General features: G+C 46.6%; 1 protein-coding gene across 3 annotated transcripts in view; it reads right to left on the bottom strand.

Moving 5' to 3' along the window:
• Positions 1-317: 317 nt before the first annotated feature.
• The window catches only part of CLBA1 (clathrin binding box of aftiphilin containing 1), a 242249-nt gene continuing 224616 nt past the window's right edge, over positions 318-17950 (bottom strand). For all 3 annotated transcript variants that reach the window (XM_069638156.1, XM_069638158.1, XM_069638157.1), the window contains exons 5-6: positions 15764-15865; positions 318-2184 (exon numbers count right to left, since the gene is read on the bottom strand). In XM_069638156.1, coding sequence (XP_069494257.1) covers positions 2044-2184; positions 15764-15865 — 243 coding nt within the window. In that variant the 3' untranslated portion in view covers positions 318-2043. The remainder of the gene's footprint in view (positions 2185-15763; positions 15866-17950) is intronic.

Here is a 17950-nt window from a genome sequence, read left to right as displayed (position 1 = left end):
GCTTAGGGGGTATGGAGCCAGGCCAGGTCTTGTAACAGCAGAGGCATAGCCAGGAGTGTCCAACAAGTGGGGTGTGGAGCTTATGCAGTTGGGGCCTATGCAGTGATATTAACATCTGTAAATGCCCGCACAGAGCTGCTGAGTGGGCATTTACAGATTTTGGGTGGGCCTTGCCCGCTCAGGCCCTACCCTGTCTACGCCTCAGTGCAACAGAGTCCTGAAATGCATGCTTCTTTCATGAGTACCAGCTTTCTGCTCTATTCTTTTCATCTGAAAAGTAACAAGCAGACAAAATAACAGGGCGAGTAGTTGTGTGCTCTATTATTTTCTTTCACTTTTATTTTCAAACACATAGCCACTTATTTAGGAGTGGTCTTTTAAAAAAACAGTGCCATGTGGCACACACGTGCCACGATATTGAGTAAACATTCAAAAAGCTTCTTTGATCGGAAGGCAACACACATATTTCCGTGGCCTTTTATTTACAAGCATTTCTTTTTGGGAGAATGGGCTAAAAAGGGGGTATTTGAATTCAAGCCGAGTATTCTGCATGCATGGAAAAAAGTTAAGCACTAAGTGACCTGCTGATGACGGATACATACAGAAACGGAATGCTGTCCCCAGGGCAGGAGCCACGCTGTTCATCCTTACTTTGAGTAAAGTCTTGGCTTGCTCGATTGTGCCACTGCATGGAAGGGCTTGCTTTGCTTGAGGTCGCGGGCCAGTCATTTCATGTGTGCACAAATCCATGGCATTGTGGCCATCTTAGCAACTGAACTGTCTTTGATGAAAGAAAACACTGTTTTCTGAAGCAGCTCAGCAAAATCCAGAAATGAATGGGATGCGGTCAAACAAGCCTCGAGTCTCTCAACACAATGCCACATCTGTGCACATAGGGAGCGTTCTGGGGTGGCAGGTGGAGCCCTAGAATTAGATTGGCCACCCCATTATCCTAAACTATGATCATTACACTTTAAACACAGGCATGTAAGACACTAATATTAGTAAGTAAAGTAGATATTGGGTGGTGTGTGTGGTGTGTGTGGTGAGTGTGTGCGTGTTTCTTATTTAATGCCACCCCTGCATTAGTCAGTACCCACTTGGGCCACCGCAGTCAAAAGAGTCTGGACATGCCATTGGATGTGCAAACGATTTGCAAATCCACAAACACACTTCACAGGAAATAGCACCCCATTCTGAACCAATGGAATAGCTTCCTCTATACTACACACGCACGATTAAAACGCAAGTTTGTTTGCAGGTAGACAATTTGTGAAATCCTTTATATGTGAGCGTTCACAGAGGGGCCTTTTTGTACCAAGTCAGACCCACATTCCAGAACACGGGAACTTCGGAATGTCTAAAAAAATCCCCTCACTTATGCAGAGCAAGAGCGGTGTTACTTCCGAACACACTCTGCTTTTAGGAACCAGGAAGGGGTGACCCTCTATCATGCAGAGGCGTAGACAGGTTAGGGCCTGACTGGGCAAGGCCCAACCGAAATGTGTAAACGCCCACTTGGCAGCGCTATGTGGGCATTTACAGGTGTTAATGTCACTGCGTTGCGCCCCACTACATTAGCTTCAGGCCCCACTTGTTAGACAATCCAGGCTACGCCTCTGCACTCATGAAAGTGGGAATCGAGAGGAATGGGCTTAGCGTGCTGAGGCGGTGCTCTTTTCTTCTGGAATCCGGAAAGGGGCCTTGCAATTCTCACCAGAAATAAACGTACTCTGTGCAAGATTGCACACACCGGAATCTGCTGCCATTATTGCTTAAAAAGGGCACCATTTATTAAAGTGCTACTTTCTCACAGCTAAGCATATATGAAATATTCTGGCAAGTGTCACATTTAGGGTGAAACAACATATACAAAACGGAAACACTCTCTTGTAACAAAACAAGTCTAAGGCACTGTGCAAGTAACATTTAAATATCTCAATAAAATATCGCTATTCTCTGTTATTAGTTTAATGCATTATCTTAACAAAATATATATATCTTCGCGGAGTCCAGTAGAAGTGAAAACTAAAGTCTATCTTTTCATTTTTGGTTGTACATGGTAAACATGCTCTTCTTTCCAGATAAAGTGATGGCAGGCAAGTTTCCTTTCAATGGAGCGCACTTTAAGTACAGCTGGTAGGTGAAGCCGTGTCCATTCTTGGAATCTGGAGGGACCAAGAGCTAAGAAAATACATAAAAGAATCAGTTTCAAACAAAAGATTTGAAAGTTTTAATAATCTTATTCCCCAGATCAGTCTTTGCTAGCTACACACCCCTGATTATATATCAAACGCAATTAAAACACACCCTGAAGCAACAGCACACATAGTCGTTTGCAGTTGGGACACACTTAAGTCAATACTGTGGCCGCAGAGACCATCTGAGTAGTCAATATCAAGCCGGTGTAAAGAGCTGTTTTATTAGATGTTTCAACCCATGCCCTCTAAATACCTTTCCTCTTGGCAATAAAAAAGGGGGGGAAATAAATACTAGCCCCTGCCCCATCTTAACACTGCCGAAACCACATAGGATTAAGTTAGGGTTGAGTCGCGATTGAGCTTTTCCAACTGTAGCAGTCGGTACTTTCCTCCAACCTCTAGTTCACCACCAACACTAGACAAATCTTCTCTGCCTCCCTTTGGACAACAGCCTGGAATAAAATCATGGTTCTTTGAGAGTATTAGGGGAAAGGTCCACTGGTTAAGGTTCTGGGAAGGCAAGACACAAGATCCTGAAAACCCATTATAGGTTTGTGATGCTCGGGAAAGTCCTTATTGGTTGATTAGTTCCTTGCGAGGGACAATCCGATTGTTACAAACTACCTGATTGGCCCTCGCTGGGTCCTGTAAGGAAGACATGGTATCAAGAATAGACAGACACAAGTGATCACAGTTCAAGGGTGTTTATTAAACTGTATACGTAGGTTGGAAAAACACCTTATCTAAACCTAAATCTAAGATGGGAGCAAGCTACGACCATCAAATAATAATAATGCTATCCTAGTGGCGTTGTGCCAAATAAAAGGGCCTATACTAAAAAACAACTATTGCCAATCCTTATGCTAAATAGAAAGAGTGTGTGGGATAGGATTTTACAAGAAAGAAGTGTCCACAAATGATAAGTCAGGATGTGTTTAGCCGGGGTTCTCCCTTCCCCACGTTTTAAGCACGGGACAAGGCGGGACTCCTGAGCACAGCACACTCTTGAGCTTTCCCAGCACGAGACAACAGTTCCGTTTCTTGTATCAGTACCTTCAGTGTTTAAGTCTCTTTTCTACAAAAGTCTCTTGCCTCCGAGGATCTGATGGGTTAAAAAAGAAAATAAGAAACCAAAGAAATTCTGTTCCAAATGTACGTTGGGTGGCGACTTCACACCTGGGACTCTCTTCTGGGCACAGACCCCTCACTTCAACGTTTGCCTCCCTCAGTCGGGTTCACTCTGGCTTTTGCAAAGATATTTTCTCCTTGGCATTCACAAATCTTAATGTCTTTTTAAACAGTTCACCGTGGACATCCCTCTGCTGGGTTCACTTTTGTCAACACACTGCTTCTTGGGTCTTTAGGCATCACCCCAAGAAAGATGGAGAGAATAGCAAAGGAGGCCTAGTAGCCTTCATTGCTAAAACATCCCTCTGCCTCAGAGCCACCTCCTCGGCCAACCCATCATCTATGGAGCCCCTTTCAGTCAAGCTCCCTTTCTCAGCAACCCAAACCATCCTCATCTACCTCATCTACCTCATCTACCTCATCTACCTCATCTACCTCATCTACCTCATCTACCTCATCTACCATCCCCCAGGTAACATCTCCTCCTTCGAGGAATAGACATCTCTGACCTACTGACCAACAACACCAAACCTAGCTCACAAATAATACTTCTCAGTGACTTTAACCTAGGTCTATCGGATCCTAACGACACCAATGCCTTATCCGTGGAAAACACCATCTCCCAACTCGGATTTAACCACTGTGTCACCTCTTCAACCCATAATAAAGGCAGAACCCTGGACTGGTTGGCAGACCTCAACTGCTCTACAACCATCCTTCAAAACACCCCTACCGCATAGTTAGACCATCACCTCATTTCCTTTATCATCCAAGGCAACGCCCCAACCAGCCCCACAAGTCCTCACCAGGAACAACTGTAACCTTACACTTCAAAACCTACGACCACTGATCCAGAACGTCCTCGACCCAACCTTCTTTAAGGACCTAGATACAACCAAACTAGTGGATTTTTACAACAATATCTTGAGGCAGCGGTGTACAGCATCGCCCCCATCAAATTAGCCAAAGCCAAACCAACAGCCCGCCTCAACAAATGGTTTACGCCTGACCTCAAAACCATGCGGAATGCCAAAAGAGCAGCAGAAACCCGCTGGAAAAAATCCCCCAACCCAAGCAATAAGGCCCTCTTCACCGCAGCAGCAACAGCATATAAAACTGCCATCCACAATGCAAAAAAGGAAACCTATGATAACCGCATCCACAACACCAATTCCAAAACTAAAGAGCTCTTCAGCATTCTCGGGGAGCTAGAGTCACCTGTACTGCCCTCGGATACCTGCATCAAAGACGCAATCTGGTGTGCAAACATCCAGAAAGCTCTTGCAGACAAAATAGCTCCACTCCAAACAAAAATGGAGCAAAAAAAGGAGCAACCTGATCAAGAACTCCACCTCCCCCACTGCCAGCCCACAGCGTAACATTCCAGACTGCCCACCCTTCTCCTTCTCGCCAGTCTCGGCTATAGAAGTTGAACAAATTATCAAAAGTCTCAAACCTTCAAAATGCCAAGGAGACCACTGGCCACCGAAGGTCATCCAGGAAGATGCAAAGGAACTAGCCCCGTTAATATCAGCACTAGTCAACTCCTCTTTAGAAACCAATACAGTACCCAACAACCTCAAGGAAGCCTGGGCCATGCCCCTCCTAAAAAAAACAACCTTGACCCCAACACTCCTTCACACTATAGGCCCATCACCACCGTTCCCCTACATACTAAAGATCCTAGATAGAGTGACCTACCTCCAGATCCAGAAACACCTGGAGGATCATAACCTACTAGGACTTAGACAATCTGGCTTCAGGGCCAGACATGGAACGGAAACAGCCCTTCTGGATCTCAAAATCCAAATGGATGAGGCTAAGGACAATGGTAAGCTTGCCATGCTCCTGCCGTTAGACCTGTCGGCAGCTTTTGACCTGGTCGACCAATAAATCATTACTGAGCATCTGTCTACAGCAGCTGCCTTCTCCAGCAACGCCTCTACCTGGATACAATCTTTCCTGTCCAACCGCACCACCAGGGTCTTTGCACCCTCGGCCTCTGCAGATCCGATTCCCATTCACTGCGGCGTACCACAAGGATCGTGCGTTTCTACAACATCTTTACCAAGCTCCTCTTCGACCGCCTTGACAACTTGGGTGTCACATATACCAATTATGCAGATGACACTCAGGTTCTCATCACCCTCATGGTGAGCTATGAAGATGATTGTAAACGAATCAACTAGATCTACATGGAAATCCAGGCGTTGATGGCAGAATACTGCCTTTGCCTCAACAACGATAAAACTGAGCTTTTGATCGTCGGATCCCAAAACCAACTGAACAGACTAGACCCTGCTATGCCTCCATCAACATCGATGGTAACCCAATCAAAGTGGCCAAAGAGATCAATACTCTGGGAGTCTACCTTGACTCTACACTGTCCCTCAAGAAGCAAGTGAACGCAACCGCATCCTCTACGGCTTACACTAACACATTAATTAATGCCTGCAAGCAATTCCTCTCACCTAGTAGTTGCATCACACTAGCCAGGGCCCTAGTGTTATCCAAGATCAACTACTGCAACACTCTCTATCTAGGCACGTCCGAAGGGAACTTCAACAAACTCCAGGTCCTTCAAAATAACACCCTAAGAGCAGCTCTAAGTATACCAAGATCTGTGCATATCTCCAGCTTCAGGAATGACACCCACTGGCTCCCAGTTCAGGCCAGAATCGCTCTTCGCACACTGGTCATCACCCACAAGTGCCCATCAAACACCGCCCCCATATACCTAGCTGTTAAATTCAACATACACCAACCAGCCAGACCTACCTGGACCATCTACTCGCACTGCCTAACCATGCCAAGATTCCAAATGAAAAGAGCTGGGGGCGCAAGCTTCCCAGTGCTAGCTGCCAAACAATGGAACACCCTCCCCCTCAGCCTCAGGACACAATCCACATTCTGGACCTTCAGAGCAAAAGTTAAAAGCTGGCTCTTAGGGAAGTTCCCCATTTGCTCAGTCCCCGACACTGCCATGGTACCCGTTCCAATGTAATCACCCTTGACATTGCCTCCCATGGCTCCCCTCTTCGACTACATAGCGTAACCCCTGGTCACCCTGCACTTATTTCCATTGTTGTATTCTCCCTTTGTATATCACTTTGTCCCAATTCACCTTGTAAAAACCTCTTGTATAAATCTCCCATATTCTACTGTAACTCTTGTAAAACCACCTGTATTATCTGCAAAGGCATGCTTGTATAACCTTGTAACATCTGTATAAGCTTGAATCACACAGTTGCCAAGGGGCTCGGTGCACAGTACAAATAAAGAAACTAAACTAAACGAAACCCTATTCTATCTGCATCCCTCTGTCGGGTTCACTCTTGCCAATGCTTTCTTTTTACACAATTCTTCCCTTGAATTCGCTATGCAGGATTCACCCCTCTTAGCTTTCCTATTACATGCAGGTCAAAGACTTTCGACTGTACAGGGGTTTTGCTAGACCCCTGTGTGACCACTTTAACCTTTTCCTTCAGGTTCACCTATGGCCTTCTGGTATCTGTAGTTCAACAAATATGGGTTTAACCAGAGTCTCTCGAGGGAGCACCCACGTGGTGCTGGGCCCCTCTGCAGCTGGCTTTTCCCTCAAGGTTCACAGTTTTCTTGTACTTTACTTACTTTGCCGCTTTCATTCAACAAAGTTCGGTTTCTTATCGGCTCTCCCCTCGACTCACCGACTGTGATGAACCACTTGGCTTTACTTGTATCTGGAGTGAAGGACGGTACCACGGTAGCAGGCGTTTCCCTCTGTCCTGCTTATCAGCGTAGGCATGCTCTGTGTACTGCTGACCTCTGCTGCAACACACTCGGGCTACTGTTTGCGGTCTTATGTTTTCTTCTACAAAGGCTTTGCGGGTTTGGGTTAGAAAGGGCAAGGTTGTGTCTTTCGTTGTTGCCCCTTTGATACTCGCTGCTTTTCTCCTCCTCTTGAACTTCCGTGCTTGGATAGCTCTCTCGTCGTGCAGTCTGCCTTGCTCGTATTGTTCTCTCGTGCTCCACCTTTTAGCTCTGTGAGGAAAGGGAAGGGCCGTCCCGTGTGTGAGGTTTTGGTCAATTGCCTGACCTTGCCTGATCATTGGGTTGGGACATGTCAGGTAGACCGTTTTAATAGTAGTCTGTTGTCTTTCGGGGGGACAGTGTTCCTGTCAGAAAGGGGAGGAGTTAGTGTGTCTGATTGTCCTGCGTGGTAGGATGGGGCAAAGGTGCTATATGGAATTACAACCTTCGTACCAGGGGTTTTGATAAACTCAGAAGGGTGAGATTGATAGGGTTTGAGAGACAGAGGGGAGTGACCGGGATTATTATCGTGAACGGAACATGGGGGTTTTGTGGGAATGATAGTGTTTATTCGAAGTAGACTGGATGTTCAGAAAAGAATAATCAGAGGGCCGTGGAGAAAAATATTTGAGAGTATTGTGTCACGACCCACATCCAAAAACCCCTCGGGCAAGCCCATGGGCCAGGAGAGGTCTTGGCTCAGGTCTCCAATAGACCTAGGCATCCACTGCCTAGACCCTCTCGGGGCCAGTCCTGGCGCCTATAGCGCCAGGCTCATACACAGTAAAGACATGTGTTTGGGGAACTACTTTATTTTGAAGCTGCCAGCCAACATGGAGGCATCCACATAGCTTGGCTCCTAGGATCCAAGCTATGCGGTATAGTGTTTTGGGTGTGGTAGCCTAGGAACTATTTTACCTGGATTACTTTCTTGAAACTATTTAAACCACACCAGACTTGGATAACACGCTTTGCGTTACTTTGCAATCCTGCAACGTGACGTTTACCGTGTCCAGCTATACCCGCGAACCTCGGAGAAACAGCACCTGTAAGGAGACAAAAGGAACATTGTTAGCAGCAGCATCTTACCTGCAATTTTCATCTTTAGCGGCCCACAGCTCCTGCGAACAGCTTCCTAGGATCAGCACGTCTCCCGGACCGACAGATCTGCAAAAAGGAAAGAAACAAGGTATTAGAGACATTACAACATAACAAACTGTGCCTAAAAGCTTACCTAGCACGTCGCCCCTCGACCAGCATCACCTCCGAATTCCACACCCTGGGTGAACACCGCGATCTATGGGAAAAGAAAAGAAAACAGGTTAGCAAAGGCAAGGCATCACTGCGCTGTGCATAGCGCCTACCAAACGCATCATAGCGCTCATTACACGCCATCATTTACCGGCAAGACCCAATTCAGCCAATGCACCACACTGGACTTCCGCACATCTAAGGAAGAGAAAGAGACATTATTAAACCAAGAAAAGCATGCAGGAATAACAACAATAGACAACAGCAATAAGACCTACCTGAAAGACTTCAAAAAGGGCCGGCATCAGTGGAGTATCTAGATCGCATCCGCCCACAAAGGACAACTCGCCCATGCCAAGAAGGCAGGACGGAGAGCACATCTGAATCAACAATAAGGTGAGGAGAGGCCCCAGAGGGGCTGAAGGCATACGGGGTGGTGGGAGGCTAATTACCCCAGTTGGCCAGTCTTGAACATAGCCCTCCTGTATTACAGGCAGAACCTCCCCCACTGGCCACATCTGGGAACCGCAGAGAAGGCTACCAGTGTCCATACGGCTGGGTGGCGTCCCCGTGGATACCAGGTGAGCGTGGCATATTGGGGTAGAAATCGGGAAAACACGGATTCTGGGAGATGTGGTTTTCGGGTGCAACAGGGTTTGGGATCTTAGAGCATTTGTATGGGCAAGATCGATTTATAGGGAGGAAGATTTGGTACAAACTACAAAGGTCTTAGAGATCTCGTCGTCCTCTCTTTCTTCTCTGGTACAATACTGCGTCTCACCTGGGGTATTTCCCCCGAGCACAACCACGAGCTGCTCTACCCAGGAGATCCTCCCTTGCTCGTCCACCCCCAGGGTTGGGATCTGAGAGCGCCAGCCCTTCCCTGGCCATCTGAATAAGGCATTCTGGAGGTCTACCTGGGAGAATACCCTCAGGTTACTCAACATACTTACCTGCCCGACGCTGCTCCGGTTACAGCCGCGTCCATCAGGGTTCCATCCGCGACTGGCCTCCATGGAAATGGAGAAGGGACTTTGTTTTCCATTACCTGGCAGCTATCTTTTTTTCAGTTGCAAAACACCAGAGCGTCTTGTAACTGAAAAAAGATGCCATTATTACCCTGGTCTCACAGGTCAGAGTACTAATAGCAATACGCCCCTCGCTGGGGGGGGGCATTAATGCTTCAGGTAATGCCCTGGGGCCTGCATTAAGGCGCTTGCTTTGCTTGGGCCTGTAACTATGGGCCCCAGGGCATTATCTGAAGTGGCAATGCCCCTCAGCTCATGGCTTATTGCTTAATTGAATCGTTTTTTCTGGTTTTGGCTTGGTGTCCAGTTTTGAACCGAATAGAAGTTATAAAGGGCCCTGGAGAAGCAGAGCCTGTAGAATCGTATAGGGGAGGGGGTAACTGAGGAGCCTGAATGAAATCTGGTCTTTCACACCTCTTCTGGGTGGTGCAGAAGTCGGACCGAGGTTGCCCTCCTAGAGTGGTGGCCCGTTCCCAACTTCTACTGCTCTTTCCATGATGACACTTTAAGGCAAAAGTGGTGTACGTGATCAAGCAGGAGAGTGTGATACACACGTGAGAACCACTGTGGGTGCAAAAAACCTCAAGGGACATCTCGGTAGCAGCTTTGTGGTGCACCTCCGTGTTAATCTTAGTGAAGAACTCAACCAAGCCTGCAAAGTGTTCATCCGCCTTAGGCCCACCACAACATACTGTTGAAACAGCACCTTTAGCAAAGAGCCAGTGCAGGATGTCGCTGATCCCTTTCAGGCAAAGTACACTGCATTCAGGCCTCTAGTGAAGGCCCTCAGGCATAATTCTGTGGAATTTAGCCATCGGTTTAGGCCATAATGCCACCTCAGGAAAGGCAAACCCAGTATGAGTGCTCTGTGGGGAAACCTCAGAGAAGTCTCTGGTGGGGCTCATGGCTCCCTAGGGATGGAAGCCTCAATGTGACTACGTAAAAGACAGACCGAGGATGAAGTCCCTACAAATGCACGTGACCAAAAGGACATTTTCACTAGTGAGTAGTGCCACAGCAAGCCGAGGTAGAGAGGAGTGCTTACCTGACTGCTCATCATCTTTCCTGAACATAACCAAACATGTTCTCCAGGGGATGGCCAAGGAGAATGCTCACAGGTTCGCAGATAAGAGTGTCAGAAATGCATCACACAGGACAACGAGCCTTCAAAAGTGTTCCGAGAGTCAAAGCAAAGTTTGAGCTGGACTGCAGCAGAGACATTTCTCAGTCACTTGACCACTGCCTTGAACAAGCTCATCGTATTGGCATAGTCTTCAAAACGTCCTGCATAGCTGCAGCGCAGGCAAGAAAAGGTACATAACATAAAATGTGAGCAGGGTCTTGGCATTCATCTGGACCCACCCACAGTGGGGAAAAGATGTTTGGGTCAGACGCCAAAGGGTTCATCAGGGGGATCCGGTTCTACTCTTGCTGTTCACGCAGCAGGGTCCATGTGTAAAAATAAGATCACTGCTACGGTACGCTCCCTATGGGGCAGATGTGCCCTGCAGTATGGACGAGAGGGGATGCAGAGCAGGAGTGACTCAGGATATGCACTTTTTACTTTGCCCTTGAGCTGTTAATTAGCCCCTTCTGCTATACTGGTGTACGGGCTCTTGCACCCACACAGGAAACATATTGTCCTATGGCAATAAGCAGGTGGTTTCAGCAGGTAGTTCACTATTGAAATGTGCACACATTTGCTATGTCACTTCCTTTCAATCTACACAGTAAAAGGACATAACTCTTAATTGCTTCTTCTGTAAAATGTAAACATTGAAGCATAACTGGTTCCAAACACTGACCAGTTAATGTTCGGTCTTATGCTCAATTTCTCTGTTATTCTGACCTTCCACTGCCACCTCTGTCAAAAGGTCAGTCCTCACATCAACATTAATTTAGTTGGCATTCCACCGGTCTGTATTAAAGATTTAACCAGCTGGCACAAGCCCTGCGGACCTAAACATGGAACGGCCTTGAGGCGCATGTGGGCATCGGACCACTGTATAGTCATGTGTAGCGAAAGGATCAGGTGTGGATGGAAACCCACAAGGGTTTGGAAAATGGCGGGCTGACTCCATTGCAGCGCAACAAAACAGTGATCCATCAAAGCTAAGCCGCTCATTAAGACAAAAATTCCAATCAAGAAAAACAAGGATTTTGCAAGGCTTTCTCATGTAGACGGAATAGCCAGAGGCGGAGTCCTCTTTCCATGTGTAGTCAGCCAAGGTAGTGGGAGAAACCTGATGGTGACTCCCTGACTAGACCCCAGAGATCTGTCATCCAGGTGGCCATTACACGGCCATCACTATTGGATCCAGTTCCTGGGGGTGGACCAGTAAGGGAGGATCACCTGGATGGGGGATGCTCAGGGATTGGAAGTGGGACACAGACAGGTGAGATGCGGTATCCCCCTTCTTATAACACCTTTTCTCCATTCTACCCCATAGGATATACACTCTACCCCTCCACCCCCCTTTATACTTTCGCAACATCACGAAAGATGATGGACAAACACCAGAGCCGTTTACCTGACGTGTCTCAACACAAGAGTCAGGCTAAGTCAGGCAATTGACCAGAATCACTCAAACCCGATGGGCCTTTCCCTTCCCCACACAGATAAAAGGTGGAGCACAATAGCACCATACGAGTAAGGCAGACCACACAACGAGACAGCTATCCAGGCACAGCAGTTCAAGAGGCGGAGAAAGACGGCGCGGACCGAGCGGGTGACAAGGAGAGAAGCAACCTTGCCCTTTCCGATGAAGGCCCGTGAGATCTCCATGGAAGGAACTGTTAGACCCCGAACAATAGCCCAAGTGCGTTGCAGCAGATGACAATGGTACACAGAGCGGGCCTATGCTGATAAGCAGGACAGAGGGAGATGCCTGCTACCGTGGTACCGGCCTTGACTCCTGATACTAAGAACGCCAAGCGGTTCATCACAGCTGGTGAGTCGAGGGGAGGACCGATAAAGAAACCGAACTGCGTTGAACAAAAGTAGCAAACGGATGATTGCAGAATGTACAAAGACCTCTTTATGTAAAAGGGGAAAGCCATTTGCAGAGGAAGGAGCCAGGCACCACATGGGTGCTCACTTGAGAAATTCAGGGCGATTACTCAATTGTTGAAACTATTATTAACAGAGGGCCTTGGGAAAGGCGAGAAGAGGGTCAAAGTGGTCATACATGGGTCTAGTAAAATCTTCTGTACAGTCGAAAGTCTTTGACTGGCAGATGATTGTGAATAAGGGAAGTGAATCCCATATCATAAGAAAGTAGAAGGAACTGTGAGATTGGCGAGAGTGAACCCGAAGGAGCGATGCTGATTAAAAGGGGCAAAGTCTAAAGTCCCAAAGAACAGTGTGTTGACAAGAGTAAACCCGGCAGAGGGTTGTCCACCTTGAATTGTTTAGAAAGACATTAAGATTCATGAATATCACAGAGGTGGATCCAAGGGTGAAAAAGCATCACCCAACGTACAAGCAGAAAGGAACGTATGTTGTTATTTTGAATGCATCAGGCCCTTGAAGGCAAGAGACTTTTTACAGATCAAAAGACTTGGCCATTGAAGATCCTGATAGCTAAAAATGGAACTGTCGCCTCGTGCTGGGAAAGCTCGAGCGCGTGCTGTGCTCCAGAGTCCTGGGCTCAAAACGTGGGGAAGGGAGACCACAACTACCGCATCCTGACTTATTATTTGTAAATACTTCTTTATTTCTTGTGAGCCCTATCCCACACTCTTTTGTATTTAGCGTAAGGATGGGCAATAGGTTTTTCTTAGTATAGGCCTTTTTATTTTGACAAGACGCCACTAGGACTGTCTTATTTTTGATTTGTGGTCGTTGCTTGCTCCCATCTAAGGTTTAGGTTTAGACTAGGTGTTTTTCCACCCTACCTCTACAGTTTAATGAATGCCCTTGAACTGTGATCACGTGTTCCCTTGTGTCTGTCCATTCTGGATTCCATGCCTTCCTTACAGTAGGCATGACAGATAATTAGACTACAAATAGTCGCGCTGTGACATTAACTATGTGGTTGTGACCCATGACAGGGTGCAGTGGCACACGCAGGGCAATCTGCATATTGTGCTCTGTTAAGTCGCTTTGAAGATTGTGCAGCAAAACATTACAGGAATTATTGAGACACAGGCATTTCAGTAAGAGGAAAACAAGATAACCTCTTAAAACAGAATGTAGTGGAAAAAGTAGATAAGAATGCAACACACCGCTGGAGATCCAACCAGGGCTCTGGTTCTCTTCTGCTTGCAGTGGTGCCAGAATTGTCAAACCAGTTAAATGTTTTCTCTCCTTCAGACAGTTGTTGAGTTGCGGCCTCCCACTTTCCCTCTCCTGACTCCCCATCCTTGGAACTCTCTACCTGTCACAGCGCTCTCCCTCTGGTGCCTGTGGAAGAGGTGGACCAGCCGCCATTGATGTTCCATTACGATCCCCCTGGAACATATCCATCATTCTAGTCTTTGCCAAGATGGCCGCTGTTCCGTCCGATATCTTTCACTTTTCACTGTCAACGTGCTGCGTTGCAACCCATCAGACTTCCTGCTCTTACGGGTAAGACACTGTGCTAGGTTCCCCCTCTGGCCTCCCTGCGCTTGGGTTTCTTTACTTTTCTCTCGCTCTGTCTCCTCGAGCATCTACCTCTCCCTTGCTGCTCAGGTTTCCCTCCGGCATTCTACCTCCCCGGTTTCCACTGCTTCCCTCCTTGGATCTCCATTTCTCATCTGTGCTTGCACTTCTCCTTGAGGCATCACCGGTTACTCCCTCTCTTGTCTCTCTTTACGGCGTTCGACTGGGTTATTAGAGTCACCCCGCTTACTGCTGCTGCTTCCAGTTTCTTCATGGCATTCCGTTAAGCGCTCCTCGACACAACGGACTTCGGAAATCCACGCTACTACACTCCAGGGGTTTTTGCCTTCATTGGCTTTTCCCCATACTCGCCTGTATCGAGAAAGGGGCCCCTAGTCTGCCTGTTATCAGTCGGACATAGTGGCTTCGACTCGTGGCAGACCCTATCTCTTCCAAGAAAGGAAGACTTCAAAGAAGAAGAAGAAGAAGATCCAAGAAGCGTCCCCATCATCACTGCATACTGAGGAAGAATCAGGTGAGGATCAAGGGATGGACCCTGTTAATCTTGACACTACCACACGAAACCAGGGACATTCCATGAGTGACCAGCTTCAAGATCACCCTCAGGCAACATTGCTGGAGGGGGCTCAAGAGTCTTCTAGTGCCATCACCCCAGCAATGGTATACATCTGTAGTTACTGCCGTTACTGAAGATGTACTTCACAACGTCTTCAGATGGCGTCATTGACAGTTTCCAGCTCCTGCCTAGCGAAAACACTGTTCAAAGCATTTGCTACTACATAATAACTTGGGACTGCTCGAGCCATCGCTGCTTCTTGCTGGGCCACTTCTAATTTTCATAATGATGAAAAACAGTGATCACTTTTCGATGCTAGTACAATTTTGAGGAAACAGCATACAAGACCCAAGGTATTGGCCTGATTTGAAACCCATAACCAACACTGCGACTTGTAAGGAATATTGTAATGGAAAGATCCTAAGAGTTTCCAAAAGGACAGACATGCTACGTGAGAAATCCTGGAGTCACCAATCTCCAGTGTAATGCACATACCATATGTTACGTGTTCACACCCGTGGTGAATAAGTGCGCCATATCGCAAGTAAGACTGTAAAGAGAAGTAGCCGGTTTTAATAGTTAGACCTGGAGCTTGAAATCAGGCTGAAAGGAGCTTATAGCAACATCAAGCATCAAACTTTTAAAATATGCGATGTTTAAGGAAAAAGCATAGTCCCTGGCTTGTGCAAGATCTTTGAAAGAGGATCGTCCCAGTGTGCGGTTTAGTGCAATGAAATGTTGTTTTGTACTAGAAGCTCCACTCTCGTAGCATTGTTTTTTCTATAAACCCACAGTAGATATTCTTGTGAATAGCTATTTACCACTTTCCTCTCAGGGGCAAACCAACACGAACAGACATAGGCCCCGGCTGTCTGAAAGAGCCAGTGTTCGCCAGTTTATTTGGTCAAAGTGGACCACTTGTTTGGCCCAGCATAGGACCGGCAAGTTACTGCACTGTGCAGTTGGTCGTTTTGGCATATTTTACTGACCAAATATGCTTTACAAAGCACCACTGGCTAGCCCCCCACCCCATCTCCATGGGTAGTAGTCAAAACAGTCTGTCATGAAAAGTAACAATCGATATTTGCAAGTGTGGCCACAGACAGGCAGACAGACAGACAGACAGTCAGACACTTAGACACAAATATTTACTTTGTACAGTGTTTCAAACATCCTTCTGGCTTCCGATCAGGATAGTACTTACCTTGGTTTGAATCAAAGTTTTAGAACCTTCAACAGCGAAGATGTCCGCCTTGCTAAGCGGCTGTGGGTCTTTGAGAATGGAGTCCAGCCCTCCATTATCCACCTAAGCAAAAATAAAATAGATTACCAGATTATTTCAGAGGAACAAATTCAATATTTCCACACCGTTTCCTCTCCAGAAAGGAATGCTACGTAAAAAAGAGTAACTTTTGAATAACACACTTGGGAGAGAAAGGCAACAATGACACAGGTGACGGGGCTCACCATTTCTGCATATAATCGCCTAGAAGCTGGTTATGTTTTGAAGAAATATTCAACAAACCTCAACAGTAGAAAGGACAGTGTGGTGCCTGACATTTTTAGGAGTCTTTCGAGTCCATGAACAAAGCTACAGCGTGACAGACATTGAGGCTCATTACGGGGTTGCCAGTAAAAGCCGCCGGTATGCGGTCGGTTACCGGCAACCCTGTAACAACCTTACTGCCGTCCGATATCCTGGTGCCACAGGGATATCACACGTGACAACGGTAATGGTTACTCCCCATTTCCATGGAGTCCCATAAGACCCCATGGAAACGGCGTCACTGAAGCAGCAGCACCGTTAAGAACGGTGCCAGCTTTTCAGTGAGAGACTTGCCAGTAGGGGCCTGAAAACCCGGCGGGTTAGGCTTGCTGGGGGATCCGTGGCCTCTACCGGTATTCTCGTAGTATGGCGGTCCAGAAAGGGTGCCGGTACCTTGCTACCAGCACCCTTATTTCCGAACCGCCCTGATTGTAATAAGGGCCATTGTGTGGTTTCACACTACATTCCTGATCACTTATTCATTTGTCTTGTACAGTGCAGACATGTTGTCTTGCGCCCACATTGCAGCACTCGTAAGCGTGGCTAAAGAACATATATCCCATAGTCCTTTGTTGGCCACTACGGATCAACGCTGGAGGTAACGTACTATGCGACATCTCCCCATGCAGGGTGGGTGGAGGGAATTTGAGTGAGGGTATTTGAAAAGGGCACCATTCCCTTTAGAAGGGCACTCGACTGGGCATTTAGCAAACATCACTTTGAAATTTGCTTTTAAATGTTAATGAATTACAACTTCAAATATGAACTAAAAAATAGCCCAAGAACAGGCATTTAAAAGTCACTGCCCCCACAAAACCCACAAGGTTGTGGGTTGGGTATCCAAATTGTTGCTAGAAATGTTGTCCATAACGGCCCCATATTTCACAAATGTAGCAAGCACGCTCAACCCCACCAATTAGGGTTTAAGGGGGTTCTCCCCCCAGCAAGTTAGGACAGAATGTTTAACTCAATTTTAATGTCAATCTACATGTAAATATGCTTTAACGTGACAAAACACGGACATACGAACTGCCTTACTTCAAAAGGGATGAGGGAGATATGTTGAGGGGTAAACGGGAGAGGTGATGCCCCTCTCTAAACACACCTAGTTTTATAATCCAGAAACCAACACAATATATATGAACCCATCAGTGAGAAACTGAGATCACAGCACCAGTGCCACCCAGTGAAACACAGCTGACTGCAGCCATCCCTAGAAGTGAGCGAATGCAAAAAGATACGTGGTAGAAATGACAGTTTTTAATCAAATTTTGTAGGGATTTTTGTATATTTTGAGTAAATAATAGGTGGGGGTGGGCTAAGGGTATTCGTTAAGGTAAGGGGAGTGAAGGGGTTCGCCCCCACATTATCTCCCTAAAAAAGTGGTTTTTCGGCTAAAACAATTCGGTTATTTTTCCTTTCTTTTTTTATTTTCGGTTATTTCATGGACAAGCATGTAGTCACGCATCTTCATGCCAGGAAACAAAGAAATTCAATATACTAGAAAAGCAGTTTAGGTGGGAATACCATGGCTAAACTGGGCCTTTTGTGAAAGTGGAGAGGCCAACATCAGCAAGATGTGAGCAGTTTGGGATCTGGAGTTCTACTGAGAGTAGTAGCCGCAGCACAACACTGGTCGTGAAAGTTACTTATAACCATGAGGCTGTGATACAGAACACATCCAGTTGTAAGTGCTCCTATTTGAACAGGCTACCTCTTGCTGTAAAGAAACAAGACACTCAGTTTTTCCAAATTCATTTTATTTATTAGACTTGAGTATTTCTTTTTTTTCAATTAAATTTGTATTAATTTTGGCAAAAGCAAAACAAAAGAAAACAGCAACAT

The sequence above is a fragment of the Ambystoma mexicanum genome, chromosome 14, assembly GCF_040938575.1.
Source record: "Ambystoma mexicanum isolate Mex_15411 chromosome 14, UKY_AmexF1_1, whole genome shotgun sequence".
In the NCBI taxonomy this organism is placed as follows: domain Eukaryota; kingdom Metazoa; phylum Chordata; class Amphibia; order Caudata; family Ambystomatidae; genus Ambystoma; species Ambystoma mexicanum.
The sequence above is the reverse complement of the archived record's forward strand: the minus strand, read 5'-3'. Positions and strand labels throughout refer to the sequence as shown.